The 24,255-nt window shown below is 34.9% G+C and overlaps 1 protein-coding gene across 1 annotated transcript in view; it reads right to left on the minus strand.

Annotated features, from left to right (window-relative positions):
• Nucleotides 1-24,255, minus strand: part of LOC149786796 (DNA polymerase theta-like) — an 81,682-nt gene that overhangs the window by 55,595 nt on the left and 1,832 nt on the right. The window contains exons 3-12 of the mRNA XM_089975981.1: nucleotides 21,280-22,207; nucleotides 19,724-19,855; nucleotides 19,027-19,181; nucleotides 16,217-16,373; nucleotides 10,921-11,038; nucleotides 9,431-9,813; nucleotides 4,384-4,530; nucleotides 1,943-2,155; nucleotides 1,039-1,356; nucleotides 294-448 (exon numbers count right to left, since the gene is read on the minus strand). Of these exons, the coding sequence (XP_089832107.1) occupies nucleotides 294-448; nucleotides 1,039-1,356; nucleotides 1,943-2,155; nucleotides 4,384-4,530; nucleotides 9,431-9,813; nucleotides 10,921-11,038; nucleotides 16,217-16,373; nucleotides 19,027-19,181; nucleotides 19,724-19,855; nucleotides 21,280-22,207 (2,706 nt within the window). The remainder of the gene's footprint in view (nucleotides 1-293; nucleotides 449-1,038; nucleotides 1,357-1,942; nucleotides 2,156-4,383; nucleotides 4,531-9,430; nucleotides 9,814-10,920; nucleotides 11,039-16,216; nucleotides 16,374-19,026; nucleotides 19,182-19,723; nucleotides 19,856-21,279; nucleotides 22,208-24,255) is intronic.

Below are 24,255 nucleotides of genomic sequence, written 5' to 3' on the forward strand. Positions count from 1 at the left end.
GTACTGATGTACTGCTAAACAATCAATCAGTCATTTACCTGTAATCAGTGAAGTTCAAAGTTATTGCAAAATTTGAAGTCGCATTAAGATAGATACATACATCTAAATGTCATTCATGTTTCCAGTTTAAAATATCCCTAATTTTTTGAAAATTTGCAATAAAAAGGATTGACAGGCAATGCAGTATTCCATAACTCCATTTGTCAGCAGTTTTCCAATAATTTGGTTGTAAACTATTCAGGAAAGTAAAAAATTAGAAATGCCTGTGAACTCTAATTATCAAATGCACAAACCAGGTAAATGATATGAAGTTCATTCTCCAGGACAAAGCATTGCCTGGCCTTCTGCAGCTCTGCAAAGACAATCAGTCCCTCATCTGGGGGCAGAGATGAGGCCAGGACAGCTGATCCAAGCTGTGTGGGGACAAATCTCTCACTGACTGATCCATCTGAAAATAAAATATATATCCATGACATAATTTATGTCACCCCCACTGCATTATTTTATTCCGTTAGTATTATTACATTCATAGATCTGAAAAAATACGTTAAGGTAGTAAAATATTTGCTGATTATTCATACTTGTGTGTATTGTCTGATTCTCTGGTCTGATGCTATCAGATCAATGTAGCTCCTATGTTTCAAGCATTCATACAATCCACATTTATCACTGAACAACACTGTTTAAGAATGTAACCATTTCTTTTTAATCTTTAAATGGTTATCAAATACTTTATGTCATTCAGTCACATTATCCTGACAACAGGCAAACCAGTCCTAACACTAACCTCTTAATGCTGAGTGCCAAGGGAAGCAGCTGTTAATACCATTTTTATAAGTCATTGGTATGAGTCAGTCGGGGTATGATCCCATGACCTCCCTCATCCAAGGCAGATGCTCTAACCACTAAGGCCACTGAAGCGTTCGCAAATAAGTACCATTAAGAACATCATTCACATATGATACAAATATTACATAAGCTGTATGGTTGGTTCTTCTAAATTTATGTACATATCTAAAGTATTAGTATCAAACTCACCATCATTTGTGATCTTTTGGAGAGTAACAAATTCATTTTCTTGCAGAAAGGAGATACAGGCCTCAATGAGTTCATCTGTCTTGGTTCCATCTTTTGGGAGAGACATGGCCAGCAAAGTGCATGATACATAGTCTGCTACATCCTGTATTGTTGAGGCAACCCCACTGACCACCACCTCCAAGACTGCTCTCTTCATGCTGGAGCTGAGTTGTTCCCCTTGATGGTTCATAAGGGTGCTATGGACAGGTGGCAGTGTAGATTTCATAAGGGTCACAGCCTTTGATTTTTCATTAGGCTTACAAAGAAGGATGCTCTCTCCTATAATGGGAATAATTAACAACTTTTTCTTGTAACTCCATTTTCCTTCTGGAATATATTTGTATTATATAATTAATAAAAATATTAATTTTTAGAATTTGCATGTGAGAAGCATTGCACAAAATGTGAATTAAGAGCTTGATGATCTAAGTGTTGGGGTTGCTAGATACACTTTTCTATATTTTTACCAAAAGAGTTTGTAACAAAAGGTAGGTTTTTTTTGCCCCATTGTTGGGTACAAATTAAAACGAGATTAAATACCACAAATGATGAAGCATGCTCTTCATTCTATAACAAATATAATGTTCATATTCAAAGCCTTTTTGTGACATAGAGGATGTGTATTCAAAGCCTTTTTGTGACCGAGAGGATGTGTATTCAAAGCCTTTGTGTGACCTAATGGATGTTTATTCAAAGTCTTTTTGTGACCTACAAGCATGTTTAGAATAGTGAATGTGATTTTTGACAAGAGAAAATATAATATATAGCTTTCTTTTCAAAAATGTTCACCTGTCAATTCCGTGACTGACACCATTTGACTGAAAGCTATAAAGGGTTCATCTTTGGATCCTGTCATACTTCTTACCTGCTGTGTCAACTCCCTTCCTACCAGCCCGACCTATCATCTGTTTGTACACCAGGAAGTCTATCACAGTGCCATGGAAGATTGGAGTACGTATTAGAACTCGACGTGCTGGAAGGTTTACACCAGAAGACAGGGTGGAAGTAGCAATTAGAACCTTTAGAATCCCCTGCCTAAATGCTCCCTCCACAATGTCACGTTCATCAAAAGTGAGGCCTGAAACAAGGATATGCTGGTGTCTTAACATAGAATAAATATCAGCAAAGTCATTGGGATACTGTGTCCTGCATGTCATGGATTTTTAAGTAGCTACTCTTCAATTTTGAAAACAGTTTCTAGACAGGTCATGTACCGAAGATATGTCTGTAGAAGTCTTGTCATAAGGCACATGTATCTAATGTACAGCGGAATATTCACAAACAATGTGGCGGAGCTCCTTCTTGTCAGACTTAATCCATTTAGGAACAGTATTTAACTCATTCAGCCCCAGACCCGTTATCAGTATCACTGCTGCTATGCCCCAGCAGCGCTAAGCTGTGTCTAGCTGCGTGTGCCCCAGAGTTTTTACCTGTTTGAAAATTTTGTAAACATCGTGCACATGCATTCACTCTTACCTTAATTTCTCTGCTTATATCCAATTAAAATCCAAGAAAGTTTCACCATTTATTGCAAATGAATTTGTCTACACAGTGATGTATTTTTTTTCCCTATTTGTCCAAGTCTTTCAGGACTTATTTATACAGAATTTACAAAATTATGTGCAACGTTTATCCGCAAGAACTCGATCATCAGCGCTGTCAGCATCCTCATCTTCGGACGATTCAATCTCAGAAACTTCTATGTCCGAATCGAAATCTCACAAAATATCCAACTAATGAACATATCTTTCCTCAGCTTGCTCAGTATTTTCAAGATCAAACCCGAGAAACTCCTCATTTTTGCTCTCATCAAAAATCACTCTTACGTCCGCCATCATTTACGATTTTTCATGACCAGAACACGTGTAGTTAAACCGCTTTCAAAACAGGAGCCCTTAGCTTCTGAACAATTCAAATTTCCGCAAATGAAAGTAAAATCATTTCTGATTGGTTTAATAGTTGTTAGTTCTTGGAATAAACCCATTTCTAACCAATCAGAGACGTTGAATCTAACACACATTCATCACGCTTGGAGACGGGATCGGCCATTGAATGCAGTAAAAAAATCACGACTACAGGCGGGATCGGCCATTGAATGCAGAAACCGGATCACGCCTACAGACGGGATCGGGGCTTAAAGGGTTAAATAAGATTTCTTTTTCCATGCAAAATATATTGATTCAATGTTAAACAATCAAAAACAAACAGAACGGCTATTAATAACTTCTACCTCTTAATACTTAATTGAAGCCACCCACACAAGTGATTATAATTATGGAACTGATAAAAGTCATACATTTCATGCAAGAGTGTTTATCAAGTTTACCAAATTTTGGTTAAATACAATAATAATGGCAACACCATAAAAACTGTCACATGTCAAAAGGAAAAATTACATCACTGTCTTACGTTATATAAGTCGATCCAGCACTCAGGCTAAGGTAGAAAACTTTCATTAGTAATTACTGTATCTCAAGCAAAACATATTAACTGTTAGCTGGACTGTACACTTGAGATATATTAGTGACCATAGTTTATCAGTTGTAGTTCTGTTGGTCTGGAGCAACAATATAACACTATCATTTATCCTGTTGTAACAACTTTTAATGCAAACATGAAAATAAAAATAGATAGTATTGCAAAAGTATTATTTTTCATTGGATAGCAATCTTTGTGGATTCTGCAATTGCTACAAACAAGAAATCTAAAGATCCAAAAAACAATGATCTGTCTGTAGAAACAATAGCATACCTTCCACCAACAAATAATGTTCACTCTGTGGAAACAACAGCACACCTTCCACAAACAAACAATGATCATTCTGCAGAAATAATAGTGCACCTTTCACCAATAAACAATGATCATTCTGTGCGAACAACAGAACACCTTCAACATTAATGACTTTACATACAAATGAAAATCTAATATTTTGCAAAACCATGAAAATTGATTATGTCACATTCATCTTGGCAAGTAGAACAATTAAAAAAAATTAAATAATAAATAAATTAAAGCCTTCATTTAATTACCAGACTTCTGGTTACATCCAAAAATCCATGGAAAGTAAGCACAATTCTGCCTCAACTCTTGGATTAAACCAAAGACTCTGAACCTATTTTATCTGCATGATTTAGCTATTATTGCAATAAGCCCCATGATGCGTTAGACATGAAGACTGATATTAGAATCACACTTCGCTGGGTGAGGAATAAACCATATTCTAGCGGAAAATATTTCATGGACATATGGAAAAGGGTTGGAGTGAGTATATGACTTTTAAATGCCTTTAAAATTCTTGTTCCATACCTGCATGGTGGTAAGCAACTCCATAAGGAATGGTTTTCCCCAAGATTGGGTCCAATCCTACTGGACTCCTCCTAAGCTGTTCTACCACATCCAGCAGAGAGCCCCTGTCTATCGGCAAAACTAGCAGATTAGATGCCTTTACAAATCCTAACAAGTAGAAGAAGCTTCCATTATTCATACAAAATAAGGTATTTAAAGAAAAACAAATCACAGGCTGAAAATCATTTCAATCAGTATTTCTACATCTTAATGCTTTAAATTCACAAACTTTCCAAAAAAATGACCAATGATGAAGGGACACATTCTTAATAATATTCATTTCTCTCCATTCAATTAATATACTGTAAACACCCAAGCCAAAAACATATTGTAAAAGCTAAATTCATTATAAACTTTGTTCCATATACTTATGTTTTCCTCTGAACTCCACAGGATTGAAAGTTGCAGTAAATATATGTTCTGGTTGAAAGTTTTATGACCAAAAGAACACACAAACAAAGGGAAGTAAAATTCAATTGAAAAGAAGCTGAACAACATTTTTACAATGACATTATGTGTGAGTAAGCATGTGTGTCATTGGATTTTTAATGTAGCTTAAAAAATGTACAGTTATATTGCTATGATGTCTGCAGTGTGGCAGTTCAGTGCCCCAAAAAATCTGATAGCCCATGCCCTGGGCCCTCTAATTTTCAGATCACGCCCGTCCTGCATTCTAAGTGAAGTGCCTGTTGGGGTTGTCAAAACAAATTCTAATTTGCCTATGGAAACTTTGTGCTGATAAAAAGTGTAAATGTATTTTCAAGATGTCGATATACCTTCCATAACACAGTGCAATCTAAATCAGGTTGCCACTGTCCTATGTGAAATTGAGATCTGATTTTAATCAGATTGAAGCATAGTATGTCATGCTAAAATTACAATTTTGTACCAAATCCCCAGTTGTTTTTAGAAAAGATAATATTCAGTAATCTTCACACACAAAAAACACCACTTCAGGGCTCAAAATTAGCAGTAGTCCGCTAGCCAGAGGCTAGCAGATTTCCTGTTGGACTAGTAACTTTCATAATGTTAATAGTCCGATGGGCTAGTAAGTTTCGGTTATCAATAGTCTGCGTTTGTTTACGCCATTCCCTAATAAAGACTTGACTTAGCAGATGTTCTGTAGAATCAATGCAGTGGCCATTGTAAACAGTCATAAAATATTAGCATGAGAAGATGATTTCAATTTCTGCCTCGGAAAGGTGCATTTCTATAACAAGAATCCATCCAATCTTGTGCATTTCACTTAACAGTGCAAATTATGGTCCCATCATTAACAACGGAAGTTTGGTAATTGATCCTAGTTAATCTGATAACGAATTAAATGAAAAAATGATGTGGTATCACACTTTATTCACTCGACCACAGTAACAAACTACAAAGTGGTATACCACACAAAAGAACACTGCAAAAACTATTCAAAGAAATTAGTTTGCACGTTTTTTGTTTAAGGTTCTTTATTTTTGCTCGCTACCCAAACGCTCCAACAGTCACAAACAGGAAACTACATATTTTACATTTCCATCAAAATAATTATAAGAATTAGATCAATTTATTACAATTACATTATTGACACATCCTTTCACATACAACTATTTTTCTCTGATGATAAGATTAGTTTTTATATTTTTCCCTTACAAGAATGAACAAATATTATTGAATACACATGAAGATATCCAAGGAGAATGCTGTACATTTGTTGGGAATTAAAATCTCTGAGCATGGGCATCTAAGATTTGAAAATTTTCCGCCTTATTATTAATTTCAACAATACATTGAGGTTCGATTAATTAGGAACAATTACCAAACTTACGACTTATGATACCATAATTGGAGCTGTTAAATACAATGCGCCAAGTGTCAGATGGCTTCGTTTGATGGGAACACACCTTTTCCAAGCTGAAACTAACATTATCTTCTGATGATAATATTTTATAACAGTGTTTACAATAGCCACTGCTTCGATCATGAAGAACATCCGCTGAAATTAAGTCTTTGTTAGGAAGAGGCCATTTAATTGTGGGACGGGGCAAAAACATGTGTTTTGAAACGTGTTTCTTGCTCTGACTTTCTTATATAAAGGTCACTGTGCCATTCCTTTTCTTGATTTAAATAATTTGCGTCAGCTATACTATAACATCTCATATTTCAAAACAAGGCACAATTCCCTCCTCATAAGACAGGCAAAATGTGGCATATGATAGAAGGTGTTCAGCCACTGGAAAAAAAGCAAAAGTTGAATGAGAATGATGATGTTGTTGTTGTTGTTGTTAGGTTCAATGCCATTTTTCAGCACACGATAGGCTATACATGGCGGCCAGTATTAATGGTGGAGGAAGAACCCGGGAAATCCCAGGAAAGAACCACCAACCCTCAAGAAGCTACTGGCAAGCTTTCTAACATAACCACATTGGCCGCATCCGAGACTGGAACCCAAGCAGACAGAGGTTAGATGGCAGTGATCCGTAAAGGAGAGCCTTTAGACCACTCGGCCACCCAATGAGAATGATGAGGAATAATTCTTATGATAAGGAAAAGCATAATGGAAAATTTCAGAAGAAATGGACAAAAGACAAGAAATGGCTGAATTATGATGAGGAAAGGAACGTTATGTGGTATAACTGGTGTACACAATTCTCAAAAACAAACACACAGAAACATCCAGTTTTGTTGCGGGTTGTTCGAACTTTAAAACTGAATCGGTAAATGTACATGTAAACTTCGATCACACTGATGAAATGTGTAAATGTATTTTCAAGATGTTGACATACTTGACATAACACAGTGCAATTTACTCAGATCATCACTGTCCTATGTGTAAAATTGAGATCTGATTTTAAATTACAAATTTTTACTTACAAACTCACTGACATGGCCATTTTTTGAGAAAGCACAATTTTCTGTAATGTTTTAAAAAAGCAAAAACACTTTCAGTATCTGCCCATTATATCTAGCATGTACAAACAGTCATGATTGGAGCTGATGTAAAACTATCCCTTGGGCAGTTTAAATAGTGGCAATTAAAGACAATGAGGTCAGGTATAAACCACCATTTCACATATTACTTATTAACTGGCTGACACTAGCTAGTGAGATGTGTTAGCAGGCTGCAGTCGGTGTGCCCATTGTACTAATTTGCATAGGTAGGATCAGAAAGTGGAACAACCCATTATAGGTAAATCAAAGAGACGCTAGATGTGTGTACAAAAACAAAAGTTATTACACATTATTGCCTTGAATTAGAATGTTTAAGCCATATGCATTATATTTTTGACAAGTTTGTGAATAGCGGCAACATTTCTTTGAAGTCGGATTTCATTGCATATATAGAGTGCAAAGCATGATTATTTCAGTGGGCGAAATAGTGTTAAGTGTTATTCATTTATTAAACCGATTTAGGTTAACCATCAGCTAAGCCCAACAAAAATCAATTTCAGAACTCTTGTTGGTTGACAGAGTTTTACTTTGTAAAGCATGCCAGTGTAGTGATAAACGTTAGTGACATTTGCATTTACCTTCAAATACCTCTGAACCCTATTGAATTTCTATTCGAATTGTAGCTTTTGCAACATTGTGTGGCAATATTAAAAAAGGGGAAATTTTGGGCATGTGAAAATTGGAGTCTGGAATTTCAGTCAGGGCATGTGAGTTTATTTAAATCATCAGCCCATGGCCTGCGTCTAAAAAAAAATTCTTTGAGCAATGCATTTTATAGTGATGCATAGTGCTTGAGCATGATGCTGCATCATGTCCCATCCAGTCATATTATCCAGACACTAGGCCAACCAGTCCTAATACTAACCTCTTAATGCTGAGTGCCAAGTGAGGTGATTATCATTAATATGAATTAAGTAGTTATCCATATTAATATACAAAGATGTTGCTCTATGATTAAGGTTTTAACATTTTTTTGCGTGGTGGTGGTCAGTGGTAAAATGGTAATTTTTATTTCCTGTTGTAAGGCTAATGTTTAGATGATGCTTGAATCTCAACAGTAACTAGAGAAATGGTAAGCAATTTGCTAAATAAAGATGTGTCTATAGTATAAAAGGGACATAACTCTTGTGAAAAAGTGTGATTACAATGACTTCTCCAGATGCATATCTTCTGATGATCACCATAATGTGTAAAAAGTGTAAACAATACACATAAAACTGCAAGGGCAGATTCATTCACAAACTTCTGCTCTACAATGCATCCAGCTGTAAGTCAAAAAGGGCAACAACTCTTACAAAAACCATGAGAGAACAAAGATTTGTCAAAAATGAGCCTCTTTAAATGATGCCCATTATGCACCAAGGTTCACAGCAATCCATAAAAACTGCAAAACAAGCTGCATTCACAAGATTCTTTTGCCTACTGCAGTAAGTTGCAGGACAAAACATGCGAGAACAAAGAGCTATGTCGACAAACATTTTCAGGTGATGGATCATAATTACCAGGTTTCATGGCAGTCCATCAAAAAATGCAGGATTAGTTGCATTACTGAGATTGTGTCAGGTGTGTGTGTGTTTGTGTGTGTATAATTTTTTTTTTATGTAGCTTTAAAAAACAATCAGTCATATTACTACTATGTCTACAGTGGGGTACTTTTTATAGTGATGTCTGGCACTGGGGCATAGTGTCCCATCCTGTCACATTATCCTGACACCAGGTTGTCCAGTCCCAACATTAACCTTTTAATGCTGAATGCCTAGCAAGGCGTTAGTACTATTTTTATAAGTCTTTGGTCTGACTCAACCGGGATTCGAAACCACAACCTCCCACATCTGAGGCAGATGCTCTAACCACTAGGGCACTAGAGTGGCCGATTGTGCCAGGTAAACGCAGAAATAGACACATGGACATAAATATTACTATGTATCCATGTTGCATTGCGGTGGGAATATACAAAACCAAGTCTTCTATTAAGTCTGACAACAAAATATTAATTAAAATCACTGTTCAGTTTTCATTTAGTGAAATTACGATCTTTGATATTTACATATTACTTGAACATTATACATACCTGTGCCTTGGTTTGAGCCTGTAGGAAGTGGGTTTTTCATCATGTTATAAAACTCCCTGGCAATCGTCTCAGCCAGTTTCTCACACCAGTTCTTTGTTGGACAGAATATCAGGATGGAGTGGTTTTCACGCAGTGTCTCCACACAAAGTGGGATCACATGATCATCATCTCCTTTGACAACAACATTTGGATCAATAGTTCTAATGACTGTCATGCTATTATCATACACATTAGATCCTATTTTAACGCATTCTGTCAGAGGAACAGGACGATAATCTGTGTGGAACAGATCGGCCTTAAGCCACCTTGCCAGAAGATCCAGATTGGGCAGAGTGGCACTCATACCAACGATCTGTACAGCTTGGGATGATGACAACTGATTCCTTGAAAGATACACAAAATTAGTTATTCTGGACATACAAAAGATAAGGAAAGCTGTATATTATAATCATGGTCATTGGACACTTGAGTTGCTCCAAGTTTAAACACTTGGTCATGCAAGACTTATGTTTCATGGATCATACAATCCACAAGATTTTTTTCAAGGACATTTATAATGATTTTTCAAGACTTAAGTTTTAAAAGTGTAATCTTTTTTCACAGAAATCAACTTTTTTCCATATGTAACTGAAAAAGACAAGTTTCCATCCTGCAATGGATGCTATTCCATCTGGTAACTACCAGTGTTGTTTTTCAATCACACAATTTTATACTTTTTATTTATTTATTATCTTGGTAAAATCTGTAAATACTTTTTATTTATTTATTATCTTGGTAAAATCTGTAAAATCTTTACATTTAAGAAGTGATATATTTGATTTAGTTTAAATGTTTTGTATTTCCATCGGTAATTTAAAGAGTTCCGACAATCTTCAGAAGTTTTTCAACCAGGAACAAAACCCACTTAGAAAACTTCATGGAGGTTTCAAGGCAACTGATCAAATTCAAGGAATTTGAATAGTTGTACAAATTGTCTTTCCTCAGTAATGTATGCATAGTTTGCTGAAAATCCACTGGCATGGAAAGATAATACAGCAGTAAAAAGTTTTGTATTTTACTCTTCGTTACATCTGTCCAGATGGTTATACTGAAATGACTATGCAGCATTAATCATTCAATACAACTTTTTAAAACCTGACTGCTGATACTTCTTTTTGTTAAAAATGCACATGTTTGATAATTCATTATATGAATTTTTGGTAATGTCAGTTACTTCATCAGATTAGTTGTATGGTGTCTGAATATAATTAAAGTCCTCACCAATGAATACCTGTATGATCACTGAGCAAAGGCTAGTAATTATATGAAGTAATAAACATAATTTTGTATGAAATTCACATACTTTTTGAAAAATTTGTTTTTCTCCCTGGGGCTCAGAATTATTTTTAATTTTCAACTCCTTTCGTAAATGTCATATCTGCTCACTCTTTGAAGTTAAGTTTTGCAACCAAACATGAATCAGTCAATACATTATTAAAAAAAATACTTACTGGTTAGGCTGCTGGACAGTTTTCTTCATCATGTAGCAGATTTTGGTCAGAAGCAGTTCTAATAAATATCCCCGGTGTGAGTCTCCAAGCAGGTGTAACTCATCCACAACAATAATGCCTGTAAAATAAATAGCCTCTGTGTGAGCCTCTATGTAGGTGTAATTCATTTACAACAATAACACCTGTATAATCAATAGAACCTGTGTGCCAGTCTTCATGCAGTTATGACTCATCCACAACAATAACAGCTGTATAATAAATAGCTCCTCTTTCAGTCACCAAGCATCTTCAAGAATATTAAGTGTAAATAAATAGTCCTCTGTAAGTGTTTAAGAAGGTTAACTCATCTACAAGAATAACATCTGTATAAATAAAGAGTCCATCAACAATAACAGCTGTGTAATAAATAACCCATGTAAGTTTCCATGCAGGTTTAACTCATCCACAACAATACCTTATAGTAAATAGCCTCTGTGTCAGTCTCTGATCAGGTGTATTTTGTCTGCAATAATAATACCTGGATAATAAACAGCCCCCAGTGTCAGTCTCCAAGCTGGTGTAACTCATCAACAACAATGATACCTGTATAATAAATATCGTATGTGACAATCTCCAAGCAGGTGTAACTCATCAACAACAATGATACCTGTATAATAAATATCGTATGTGACAATCTCCAAGCAGGTGTAGCTCATCAATAACAATAACACCTGTATAAAATAGCCCCAGTGTAAGTCTCCAAGCAGGTGTAACTCATCAACAACAATGATACCTGTATAATAAATATCGTATGTGACAATCTCCAAGCAGGTGTAGCTCATCAATAACAATAACACCTGTATAAAATAGCCCCAGTGTAAGTCTCCAAGCAGGTGTAACTCATCGACATCAAAACACTGATAGGATAAATAGATGCTGTGTCAGTCTCAAAGCAGGTGAAACTCATCTACAACAATACTTGTTTAATAAATAACCCCACTGTGAGTCTCCGAGTTGGTGCAACTCAACCACAACAACAATACCTATATTATAATTCAAGCTGCTACTTAGAGTGACTCGATAAATTGTACACACAGAAATGAAGTAATAGTTTGTAAATATAAGATTTATAATTAGTACCTTTGATTTTAAACAATAAAGCCTTTTAAAGCTAATCATATTACTACAACCAAGAGTACAATACATTATTATGGGAAAAGTATGGGTGTGACCTAAAAAGTAAATTAACATTAAGGTTTTGAGTTTTCAATTCTTTCAGTTTTGTTCCCTCTGTATGCAAAGTTAATGTTCTAAATTTCCAGAAATCATTGACAAAATGTGTTATAGTATAATAGTGGACTTTCTGAACTGTTTATGACAAAAATCAACAAATTGTTAGCAATAATAACCATATTACCATGGGGAAAAATGGTACCTATGTATTGCTATTGGCCTGGAGACAATAGTCTAGGATTCTTTGATTGTGTACCACCATCAGTCAATCAAAAATAAACTTTCAGATTTCATATAATTTGCAACTGATCACAAGAAACTTTCAGACTCAAGCTCAAGGGTTTCAAGATTTCTATGCCAGATTGCCAAATTAACCCAACACTGGTTTTAAGATTTCGAGGTCAGATTAGACCAACACAGGTTTTAAGATTTCTTGGCCAGATTAGATCAACACAGACTTTAAGATTTCTAGGCCAGATTAGACCAACACAGGCTTTAAGATTTCTAGGCCAGATTAGACCAACACAGGCTTTAAGATTTCTTGGCCAGATTAGACCAACACAGGCTTTAAGATTTCTAGGCCAGATTAGACCAACACAGGCTTTAAGATTTCTAGGCCAGATTAGACCAACACAGGCTTTAAGATTTCTTGGCCAGATTAGACCAACACAGGTTTTAAGATTTCTAGACCAGATGGCCAGATTAACCCAACACAGGTTTTAAGATTTCTAGGCCAGATTAGACCAACACAGGTTTTAAGATTTCTAGGCCAGATTAGACCAACACAGGTTTTAAGATTTCTAGGCCAGATTAGACCAATACAGGTTTTAAGATTTCTAGGCCAGATGGCCAAATCTGACCGACAAGGGTTTTAAGAATTTTAGGCCAGTTGGCCAAATTAGAGCAACAAAGGTTTTAAAATTTCCAGGCCAGATGTCCAAGTCAGACCAACTCAGTTTGAAACATTGCTAGGCCAGATGATCAAATCTGACCAATAAATGTTTTGATTTCCAGATCAGATAGACAAATTAGACTAACAAGGGTTTTATGTTTTCCAGACCAGATAGTCAAATTTGACCAACAAGGGTTAAAACAAAAACATATCACATGAAAGGCAAATAGACTCATGCATGGGACACAATAATGACCAGTTAGTTCAGTCAGGTAGATGCAATTAACCTAGTGTGATATCTCAAATGGAGTCATGTAGTAAAATTATTGATTAATGCTAATTATTGCATTCTTAGAACAAACAGATTGTACAATCTGCAGAAATCAGAAGATGAATAAAAAATTGATTAATAATATGATAGGCCATTTGTTGAATAGTACAATATGCCACTTGTTGAATAGTACAACATCCCACTTGTTGAATAGTAGAATATGCCATTTGTTGAAAAGTACAATTGTTGAAAAGTACAATATGCCATTTGTTGAATAGTACAACATCCCACTTGTTGAATAGTACAATAAGCCATTTGTTGAAAAGTACAATTGTTGAAAAGTACAATATGCCATTTGTTGAATAGTACAATATCCCACTTATTGAATAGTACAATATCCCACTTGTTGAAAAGTACAATATGCCATTTGTTGAATAGTACAATATGCCACTTGTTGAATAGTATAATATCCCACTTGCTGAATAGTACTATAAGCCATTAGTTGAATAGTACAATATACCATTTTTTGAATAGTACAATATGCCATTTGTTGAATAGTACATGTCATTTGTTGATTAGTACAATATGCCATTTGTTGAATAGTAGAATATGCCATTTGTTGAATAGTACAATTTATTATATGCTCATTTTTCCCCCCGTTAACTTTACATTGTCAGAACCATTCAATATTCCCTGATACTGAACGTGTGTGACAATACACATATAGCATTAACATGAATAAAGGAACTACTTTCTATTGTAAACAAACAATGACGCAGATGCACTTTTGATTTGTAAACAAATCATATACACTCGCGTAAGAGGCTCTTTACATTGTGGTTGTTTAAATTTGTTTCTGAATGAACTAAAACATGTTTCGTGGACTGCAATAAGACCAAGCTGTTTTGGCACATTCCGCGTTGATACAATGTTACGGATTTAGGCTAGCTACATTATATAAAAGACCGAAGATTAGGTCCTTACAAATAACATACAAGTGACAAGGCATATACTGTCTTCTTTATCTGGTGATAAGAATGGCAAAATAAAATATACTTACAGTTTTACATCCTGAATTTCCTCAAAATGTTTTTTCTTAATTCTGCAAATTTGAATTACATGAGCCATGTCATAGGTTTTCAATCTGGATTACACCTTTCGAAATTGTGCTGTAATTTCGATGATAAGTGCAATTGCATCCTCCTTACTGCACTCAAAATGATATAAACATTAAATTCCATAGCGTCTTTTTGATCACTGCATATTTTTCACACGTTATGATTTCAAACATTCAATGACAGAAACAGAAACACATTTGCAGACGTAAACATGCTTCTCCCGCGCTACTTCAATCCGATGTATTTCATGTACAATTTGCACAGACGAATCCAGTCCAAAATCACAAACTTTCATCGAATCGAAACAAAATACCAAAATATATTCATTCCAGATCAAATGGAAAAGTTGTTGCAATGCGCATTCATTCACAATATGACTGCAAATTTCAATTTTAACTAGACACGCCATTTTCTTTCCAAAGTTATGTCGAGCGCGACTAAGTTCAAATTTATCTGGGCGGAGTTATGTGCGCATTAATAATGATGTCATTGTGTAATGTCAAATCTGCGCTTGTGTATTTAGTTTGGAATACAGCATTCATTCATTTACGTTGTTTCTTGTAGTGTATTTTGTTTATATAATTAAACCTTAGGTAGAATAAAAAAATGAGCATATAATAAAAAGGTTACTGCATTTTTATGGGAAAATATGAACTCATTTTTTTCGGAAGGATATACTGCACTCACAAGTTCGTGCAGTATTCCATCCGAAAACTTGTTCATATTTTCCCATACAAATGCAGTAACCTATAAATACCGTTTGTTGAAAAGTACAATAAGCCACATGTTCTACAGTACACGTTGCTTGCTGAATAGTACAATATGCCATTTGTTGAATAGTACATGTCATTTGTTGACTAGTACAAAATGCCATTTGTTGAATAGTAGAATATGCCATTTGTTGAAAAGTACAATATGCTATTTGCTGAATAGTACAATATGCCACTTGAATAGTACAATGTACCGTTTGTTGAAAAGTACAATAAGCCATTTTTTGAATAGTAAAATAAAACTTGTTGAATAGCAAAATATGCCACTTGTTGAAAAGTACAACATGCCACATGTTCTACAGTACACATTGCTTGTTGAATAGTACAATATGCCATTTCTTGAATAGTACAGTAAAACACTTGCTTAATCATACAATAGGCCTCTTGCGGAAAAGTAAAATATGCCACTTGTTTAATAGTACAATAACCTACTTGTTGAACAGTTCCTGACTAATACAATATGCTATCTTTTTAACAGTACAAAGTCACATGTTGTATTATGCTGCTTTTTCATATAATTTACATGTTTGTAACAGTACAATATGCCACTTGCTGAACAGTATAGTACAATACACCTATACACCTTTAGAACAGTAGGCTATATCACTTGCTGAAGAGAACAATATTCAAAACTTGCTGCAAGCAGTTTATGACACATAGCATTATTAACCTTATTCCTTAGCATTCATATCTAATGAAGACTAGTTTAAAATCCCATGTACACGATAATTCTATAATGATGTAAAAAAAGCCTATAGGACTAATCACCTTGTAACAGATAAGCCAGATAAGGTTTCTATGATGCAAAATTGCCACTAATCTTGTACAACAAATGCTAGATTCTATTAAGCTTTGTGTATCCTATACTTTTTTGTAATGGTATAGGGATCTTAAGAATAATATCCACAACAAAAGCCGAACTTTGTCAATTCAATTTACAACAGATATCTGCCATCCCATCATTCATAGTGTGGGCAATCCTATAAACATCTGTCTAATGATCAGTGAAGAGCTATATTCATTTTGAAATTACCCAGCTGATCCAGTTTGTTTTCCTCTAGCATTCTGTTGATGAGACCATTGCCCTTCTCAATAGTACATACAGCTACATCGATGCTGCTGAACCCCCCAGATGGTGCATGGTGACTCATGTATCCACCCACCCGGATCCCAGCATCCTGGTACAGTTGCTACAATGAGTAAGAAAGTAAAGTTTTGGGAAGAATTTTATAACTCAGGACTTGAATTTTACATTAATACATGCATTTTGTTGACCCAACCACCAGCAATTTTCAAAATCTATTAGTCCCTGTGTGTTCTGCCTAGTCCACATCTCCCCTGAGTTATGTATATAACTCCTGGTACATGATTTTATTTAATTTTTGTGATTTGTATTTATAGTTGTAAGCTGCATAGAATACCTTTTTATAAATTGTGTATATGACCTGGCTCTGTTAAGAACACAAACTCCATAGGATCTATAAATAGATGTATACATATGTGTTGACAATTATTAATAATAATCTTAATAATAAGACTTAAAAATGGCACCTAGTTACTTAGTGACATGGGATTTCTACATTTCCAGGATAATTCTGTAACTTTCCATTCACTGCATGAGGTCACATGAATATGCTTAATTTGATGCAAAATAAATAGTGTCTGCTGTCACATTTAGTCTATTACAAAGTACAGTCACAGTGTATAAGGAGAAAATTAAGCAATAAGATTCATTTCGAATTTTGAAGTCATTCACACTTATTGTATTCCTGTTGTAAGTCTGCAAAAATGTTTTATGTTGTACTTGGATACTATTCGAAAGGAAAAACATTTGTTTGGATTGTGCAGTGGACATAGAAGGAAAAACATTTGTTTGGATTGTTCAGTGGGCATAGAAGGAAAAACATTTGTTTGGATTGTCCAGTGGACATAAAAGGTGCTCATTTTTTGAACTACAATATTATTCTGAAACTGTTATAAATAATTCAGAGGAATTCTGAACAACACCATATTGACAATGTCAGGGTTCTTGGAGGACCAGTACATTTCTGGCATTGAAAATTGCAAGTAACTTTTCATTCGTTTAGGACTTTCATAGACCTCTATAAGGACTAGTTTGGATACACTTCATAATACTGTAAGTTCCTCTCTCACATTTTTCATATATAACTGATAATTAAATTCTTTGTTCAGTTTTATAAACTTGTTGGATCTGCTTCTTCTCTGTTACTTAAGTTTGTGACCACAGAGTCATAACACATGTTGGGTGATATCACAGTGACTCTGATTTTTTTTATTATGTTGAAAACTTTTACCTCTTTGAGACAAATGTGAAAGAAAAATATTAAAATAAATTTTGGAAATGTGCAAAACCTTGAGTATCAGTTCCATTGGAAAAACAAGACCAATGTCAAATGTTGTCCATCCAATAAGGCAGGATGCAATACCAATGTCAAGTTTTGTCCATCCAATAAGGCAGGATGTAATACCAATGTCAAGTGTTGTCCATCCAATAAGGCAGGATGCAATACCAATGTCAAATGTTGTCCATCCAATAAGGCAGGATGCAATACCAATGTCAAATGTTGTCCAGCCAATAAGGCAGGATGCAATACCAATGTCAAGTATTGTCCATCCAATAAGGCAGGATGCAATACCAATGTCAAATGTTGTATATCCAATAAGGCAGGATGCAGTACCAATGTCAAATGTTGTCCATCCAATAAGGCAGGATTCATTACCGATGTCAAGTGTTGCCCATCCAATAAGGTAGGATGCAATGCCAATGTCAAGTGTTGCCCAACCAATAAGGTAGGATGCAATACCAATGTCAAGTGTTGTCCATCCACTATGGTGGGATGCAGTTTCCATATGTGTGCAATTTAAACAGGATGGTACCATTTTTGTGGGATAAACTGCTCACTGATTCAGCCAAAATTTCATCCCACTACTGTCATTATTTCTTGTTCTTTTGCCAATAAAAATTACAAATAAACATATTCCATCCAGAGAAGCAGTTTCAGTATTAGGGCAGCATTATGCACTAGACAATCAAATAATGCAGGTCAGGCAATCTGATAAATGAAGATAAGGCAAACTGATAATGCAGGTAAGGCAATCTGATAATGAAAATAAGACAATTTGATAATGTAGGTAGGATAATCTGATAATGTAGGTAGGATAATCTGATAATACAGGTAAGGCAATCTGATAATGTAGGTAGGATAATCTGATAATGTGGGTAGGATAATCTGAAAATGTAGGTAAGACAAAATCAAAAGCTAATGAAAATATATAGCCTAATCCTATTCATCCAATGCAAATAAAATGCAAATGAAATTACTCCTCTTCTGAATTACAATGGTCTGTTTTTCAATTACCTGCAATTAACAATCCCAATAATCAGTGTACAATAATAGTACAATAATAATACCAAAGTAATACTTGACAATGAGATCAGATTAAAACATATTGACCGTACAATTTTCTGGCAGTTAGAGAGTTAGTCTGAGAAGAAAATCGTTATCACAATGTTTATGTATAAATGACATTTCTTGATAGATGCAAATGACAACTTTGCCCTAAACAAACAAATAGCTTGAAGAAGTAGACCAGTGCTTAAGACATTTTCTTAAACTTCTTTTCTTACTGAATGTCTGAAGTTACAAACAAATCAACCAGAAATGAGTTCATGGAATACACATGGCATCACTGAGCCAAACAACAAAATGTAACCAATGGTCAGATGGTAACGGGTACAAGTTTATGCACCTACATCTGTTTTTCTAGACTAAAAAAATTTAAACAAAAGTAAACACTACAATTACAAGAATAAAATTTCACCTGCAATGAGAACATCTTTTCTCTGGTGACAGAGACAAAAGGAAGAATTATGATTGCTTTCTTTCTGGTCTCCAACACTTTCTTCAATACAAGAAGTTCAGCTACCATTGTCTTCCCAGCACTGGTTGGAGCCGAGTAGATCAGGTTACCTCCCCCTTGATAATGTGATGATAACATAAAGAGTTTAAATATTCATTTAAGTTTCATCACCATGAGAATCATTTAAACAATAGGGAATGATGCTATAATGGCTGAAAAGAATTTCCAAGAATTCAGGATAGGACCATTTCTTCCTTGTAAACAATGAGTGTTGAAGCCATCTCTATTTTCAGCAATAACTAGATTTTCAAATGGTGGAATAATTTGCTGTGTGACTGACACCATTTTTAAAAATTTAGAACCAGCTAACTATCATGGGAAGTCTATTGGTTAAAAATGCATGTTGATGTGGCCGTTAGTTTGGTATATACTGCAGACATATTAGCGATATGACTGAAAAATTGTTAAAGCTATGTTAAAAAACCTAATCACACACGCATTGTTCTGGAAAGTATACATTTTGTTCATGACATTGCTTATTTTACTTGTAATTATAAATGAATTCCTTCCTGTGAAGAAACAACAGTATAGTTCGATGACTTTATGTTTGGAAGAAGAATACCTTTTAGGAAATTACAGATATGAACAGCTGACCTACCAAGAACATTTCCACTTAACAGACACTCAGCTTGCCATGGGAACATGTGGGTGATATCACGACTGTGGTACTGTTTCAGCACAGTGTCTGGCAGACCCCATGATGACAAGGCCAATTGATCCTGTTCCAGACCTACAGGAAATGGAAACAATAAGTACAGTCAGGCAAGTGTAAACATCTGGAATGGTTAACAAGCTTGACACTCATGAGCTGCAATTTCCATAGATTTTATGATTGCTTTAAAGCATGAATTTCAAGAACCCAACAATAATCCATCCATAGAAACAGCAGGACTCCATTTCTGATACCAAAATTTAAGTACTGAAAAATATAATTATTTGCTTCACTGCAACAATGATACCAATGGAAAAATACCAATTCACACTAATCATGCAAGGTAGTATAATAGTGTGATTCAGCTCTTGAAAAGGCCCCTCCTGACTAGGAGTAGTTGGCTTTTTGCATCCCTTGGCACCTATGAATTTGTGTTCAAAAGTACCCCTCTAGAACAGTCCTTCTCTAACAGTCAACTGCCAGCATATTAGTGCAAAATAATGTCAAATTTACCCCTCACGAGTCACATACTAAGTTTAATGGATGGAACTCTCATAAATATTTGTTGATTTCTAAGATCAACATATTGACATCTGTTCCAACAAGCCAGAGAGGCCCATAACTTTAATCCATTTAAAGTGGTAAGTAATCCAGTTAACCCGGGTGTTCCTTAACTATCAGATTTTGAAACTTTGATAATTACTGGATATTATTATTATTATTATCAATAATTATCAAGATGACAAAATGTTACAGCTCATAAACAGTATTGTTCAGCTCAAGTCAGATTATTATGTATCTCGAAAGGATACCAGACTAAAACCAGTCAATCACATGGCAAGCTCACTTCTTTTGTAAACACAGCATTTCATGTAATAGCTACAAATTAGTTAGACAGTAGTATAGTTGCCAATGAGGGAATAAGTTCTTGCAAAAAAGCTAAAAATATAATTCTCAGTTTAGAAGGCAAAGCGAATGAAACTTAACTGAACAATAAGAGGGAGAGGCATTTAATTATTGCTCAGAAATTTTATGTCTGAAAGATTTTTTTTATAAAAACCATTGTCAATTATACATTCTGGCAATGGGAAAATGGAAAGTACAGAGAATGACAGTTACAAACAAATTTTCCCAACCTGAAGTTATTGACAAAGTTCTGAAATGGTTTTTGCAGTGATTGATGAGGTCTTTTTCTTGCATGCAATGGAGAATACAAAGGACATGCAAAGAGATGATGTATTTCCAGAGTATATAATTTTCAAAACCTTAAAAATCTTATAACAGCAGTTGCTGCCATGCAGCCAGCAAGTTGATACATAATGTATCTCCATCGGATAAATTTTGGGTTGAATAAATGTACCCAGCACTTGATTTCTTTTTTGACTCATACAGAAAAATTCAAAAAGCAAAACAATGCATCTGTAATAACTTTGGTAGAGGAAAGTAAGCAATGACTCAGGGTGTTAGTATAGTAATACATTTAGAAAAATACTCTGTCTCACCTAATGCAATACGGTTTTGAGATGGATACTCTGATGACTGGTGTGATTCTCTGACTGTTGTATGACTCTGGGATATATCACTTGAACTGAGATTCTTCGTTACATCTCGAGATACCTGAAGTTTCTTTTCTCTGACCAAGTCATTTTTGGTTTGCTCAAGCTGCAATGTCTCACTTTCATGTAACTCAGAATTCCTGCCTATAGACTGTAAGGAATCTGTTTTAGAATTTTGATTCAAACATTTTGATGTGGAATAATGTGCATCTGCTTCATTCAATATGGGTAACTGTGACCTACTTGATGTGGAATTATACTGTGCTCCATTCAATACAGGTAACTGTGAACAACTTGTGCTCTTCAAATTTTCCTCAGGATTAAGATGCTCCAGGCTCTCTTCATCCATGAACAAAGACTTAAAAAATACACTTTCATTAACACCTTTTGCATGGGTAGATTTATTACTGTCCTGATTTATTACATAATCTGGACTTTTTCTTGACTTGTGAGCAGGTTTTTTATTTGAAGCATTGGATACCCTAGTCTTTTTACCAGATTTGATTTGGGGGGTAGATACAACAGTAGGACTTCCCCATGATACATTGTGTGAACTCTCTATGTCAACCTTTGCTAAACTTCTTCTCTTTGACTGTTTTTTGGAGGCAGGTGGAGTGTCCATATGTTTGTCAATATTACTGTGTTCATTTGTTTTGTTTTCCTTATTATCAAGATCTGTTGGTTGTCTGGTATTCAGGTGAGATTTTGCAGACAAACATGCAATGTTGCTGGAAAGTGCTTTGGAACCAGTCTGTTTAGCATACGCTTCCTCAAGCTTGTCTATTTCACACATCATCTGGCAGTCTAACTCTCCATCAAAGGTCGAACTTAGAGATACATCCATGAAACTTTTGTTTCTGGTGATATCTTGAATCTTAAAGAAAAAGATACGAGATTGCACACAACATTTAATTGAGTACACCAGCATCATTTACACATGAAAAAAACTTGTATGCATAGCTTTTGATTTGGATGCACAGCTGCAGTGTCTCAGAAAAACATGAAAAATATGTGTAACTCATCTTATTGTACATTTCTTGAATCCAAAGTTTATTCTTTCAGACACATGCCTAGGGCACGCAGTTTAAAATTAAATCACTTTTACTGATTTAAATTCCACTTGCCAAAAAGAGCAATATTCATTATCATTTATATATTGTATGTTTTATGTATAGTTAGCTTATATTGCCTACATGCCTTTTGTCAGTGTTTTAAGTAGTAAACACAGCTGCAATGTTTCATTCAGAAATAATACAACAGAAAATATCTGAATTACATCCCTTGGGCAATTTCCCAGTGATCTGAGCAGTAACAGGAATCCTGCCTACAATACAGATACCATACATGCTAATTGGTTCAGATCTAAGCTTTCTTTGTTCAAGAGGGTCATTATCTGCAGATATTATCATTAATATTCATATTTTCACTGCAAATAAATCTTAACCCATTTTTTTCTATGTGTGAAAACTGTTGTATGGATTACTCTGTCAAATAATAAAGTGGGTATAGATACACAGTCTATGGGTCACACTGTCAAATAATAAAGAGGGTATGGAGTTTATGGGTCACATGTTCAAATAATATCAAGGTTGTGGGCATAGATTCTATGGGTCACACTGTCAAATAATAAAGATGACGTAGATACAGCCTATGGGTCACACTGTCCAATAATAAAGATGATGTAGATACAATCTATGGGTCACACTGTCCAATAATAAAGTTGATGTAGATACAGCCTATGGGTCACACTGTCCAATAATAAAGTTGATGTAGATACAGTCTATGGGTCAAACTGTCCAATAATAAAGATGATGTAGATACAGTCTATGGGTCACACTGTCCAATGATAAAGATGATGTAGATAGTCTATGGGTCACACTGTCAAATAATAAAGTTGACGTAGATATAGTCTATGGGTCACTGTCGAATAATAAAGATGACGTAGATACAGTCTATGGGTCACACTGTCAAATAATAAAGATGATGTTGATACAGTCTATGGGTCACACTGTACAATAATAAAGATGATGTAGATACAGTCTATGGGTCATACTGTACAATAATAAAGATGATGTACATACAGTCTATGGGTCACACTGTCCAATAATAAAGATGTAGATACAGTCTATGGGTCACACTGTCCAATAATAAAGTTGATGTAGATACAGTCTATGGGTCACACTGTTCAATAATAAAGATGATGCAGATACAGTCTATGGGTCACACTGTCAAATAATAAAGATGATGTAGATATAGTCTATGGGTCACACTCTCCAATAATAAAGTGGGTGTAAACAATGATGGCTAAAAGGCAGTCTGAAACAAAATTTCACTTTTGTATCAGCCCATTCTTTTCAAATGTGAGATGTGGTCATGAATAAAATCGGCAAAATGCATATGTAATCAACTGGCTACAGTTTAAACAAGTCACCACATACATCACTATATTTAGTTTCTAAGATAATATTTTCACTATTTTGATGAGGTGTTCATATGTCTGTTGCTTTGCAAAGAACTTCATAAATGAAGTACCTAAATACAAAAAGTCCACAATGTAGAAGACAACATATATGTAGTCTGATGCTAATGACTTCCAAAATGAATACTGGAAGATGTCCTTGCATTATGAAAGCTATGATTTAGTAAACAAAGAGTCAGGATGAATAATCAACTCTTGGTACCAAGAAAGAGTAAAGGCTGAAGTTCTGCGAAATGGTTCTGAAAGCTGATGAAACAAGTCAGTTATAAAAGTCATGGCTTACCCAACACAAAAAATATTATTTGGGTAAAAGAACAAGAGTTCAATCTTAGGACAAATAAGAATGTTTTTGTATGCCATCATATCTTTTTAACTATTTCCTTAAAACTTGCTGTTGAATAAATATGATGCATTTCCTTAATGAGAGTGGCTTAGTTATCCTA

This window comes from Sinohyriopsis cumingii, chromosome 12, assembly GCF_028554795.1.
Source record: "Sinohyriopsis cumingii isolate HCF-2022 chromosome 12, ASM2855479v2, whole genome shotgun sequence".
Lineage (NCBI taxonomy): Eukaryota > Metazoa > Mollusca > Bivalvia > Unionida > Unionidae > Sinohyriopsis > Sinohyriopsis cumingii.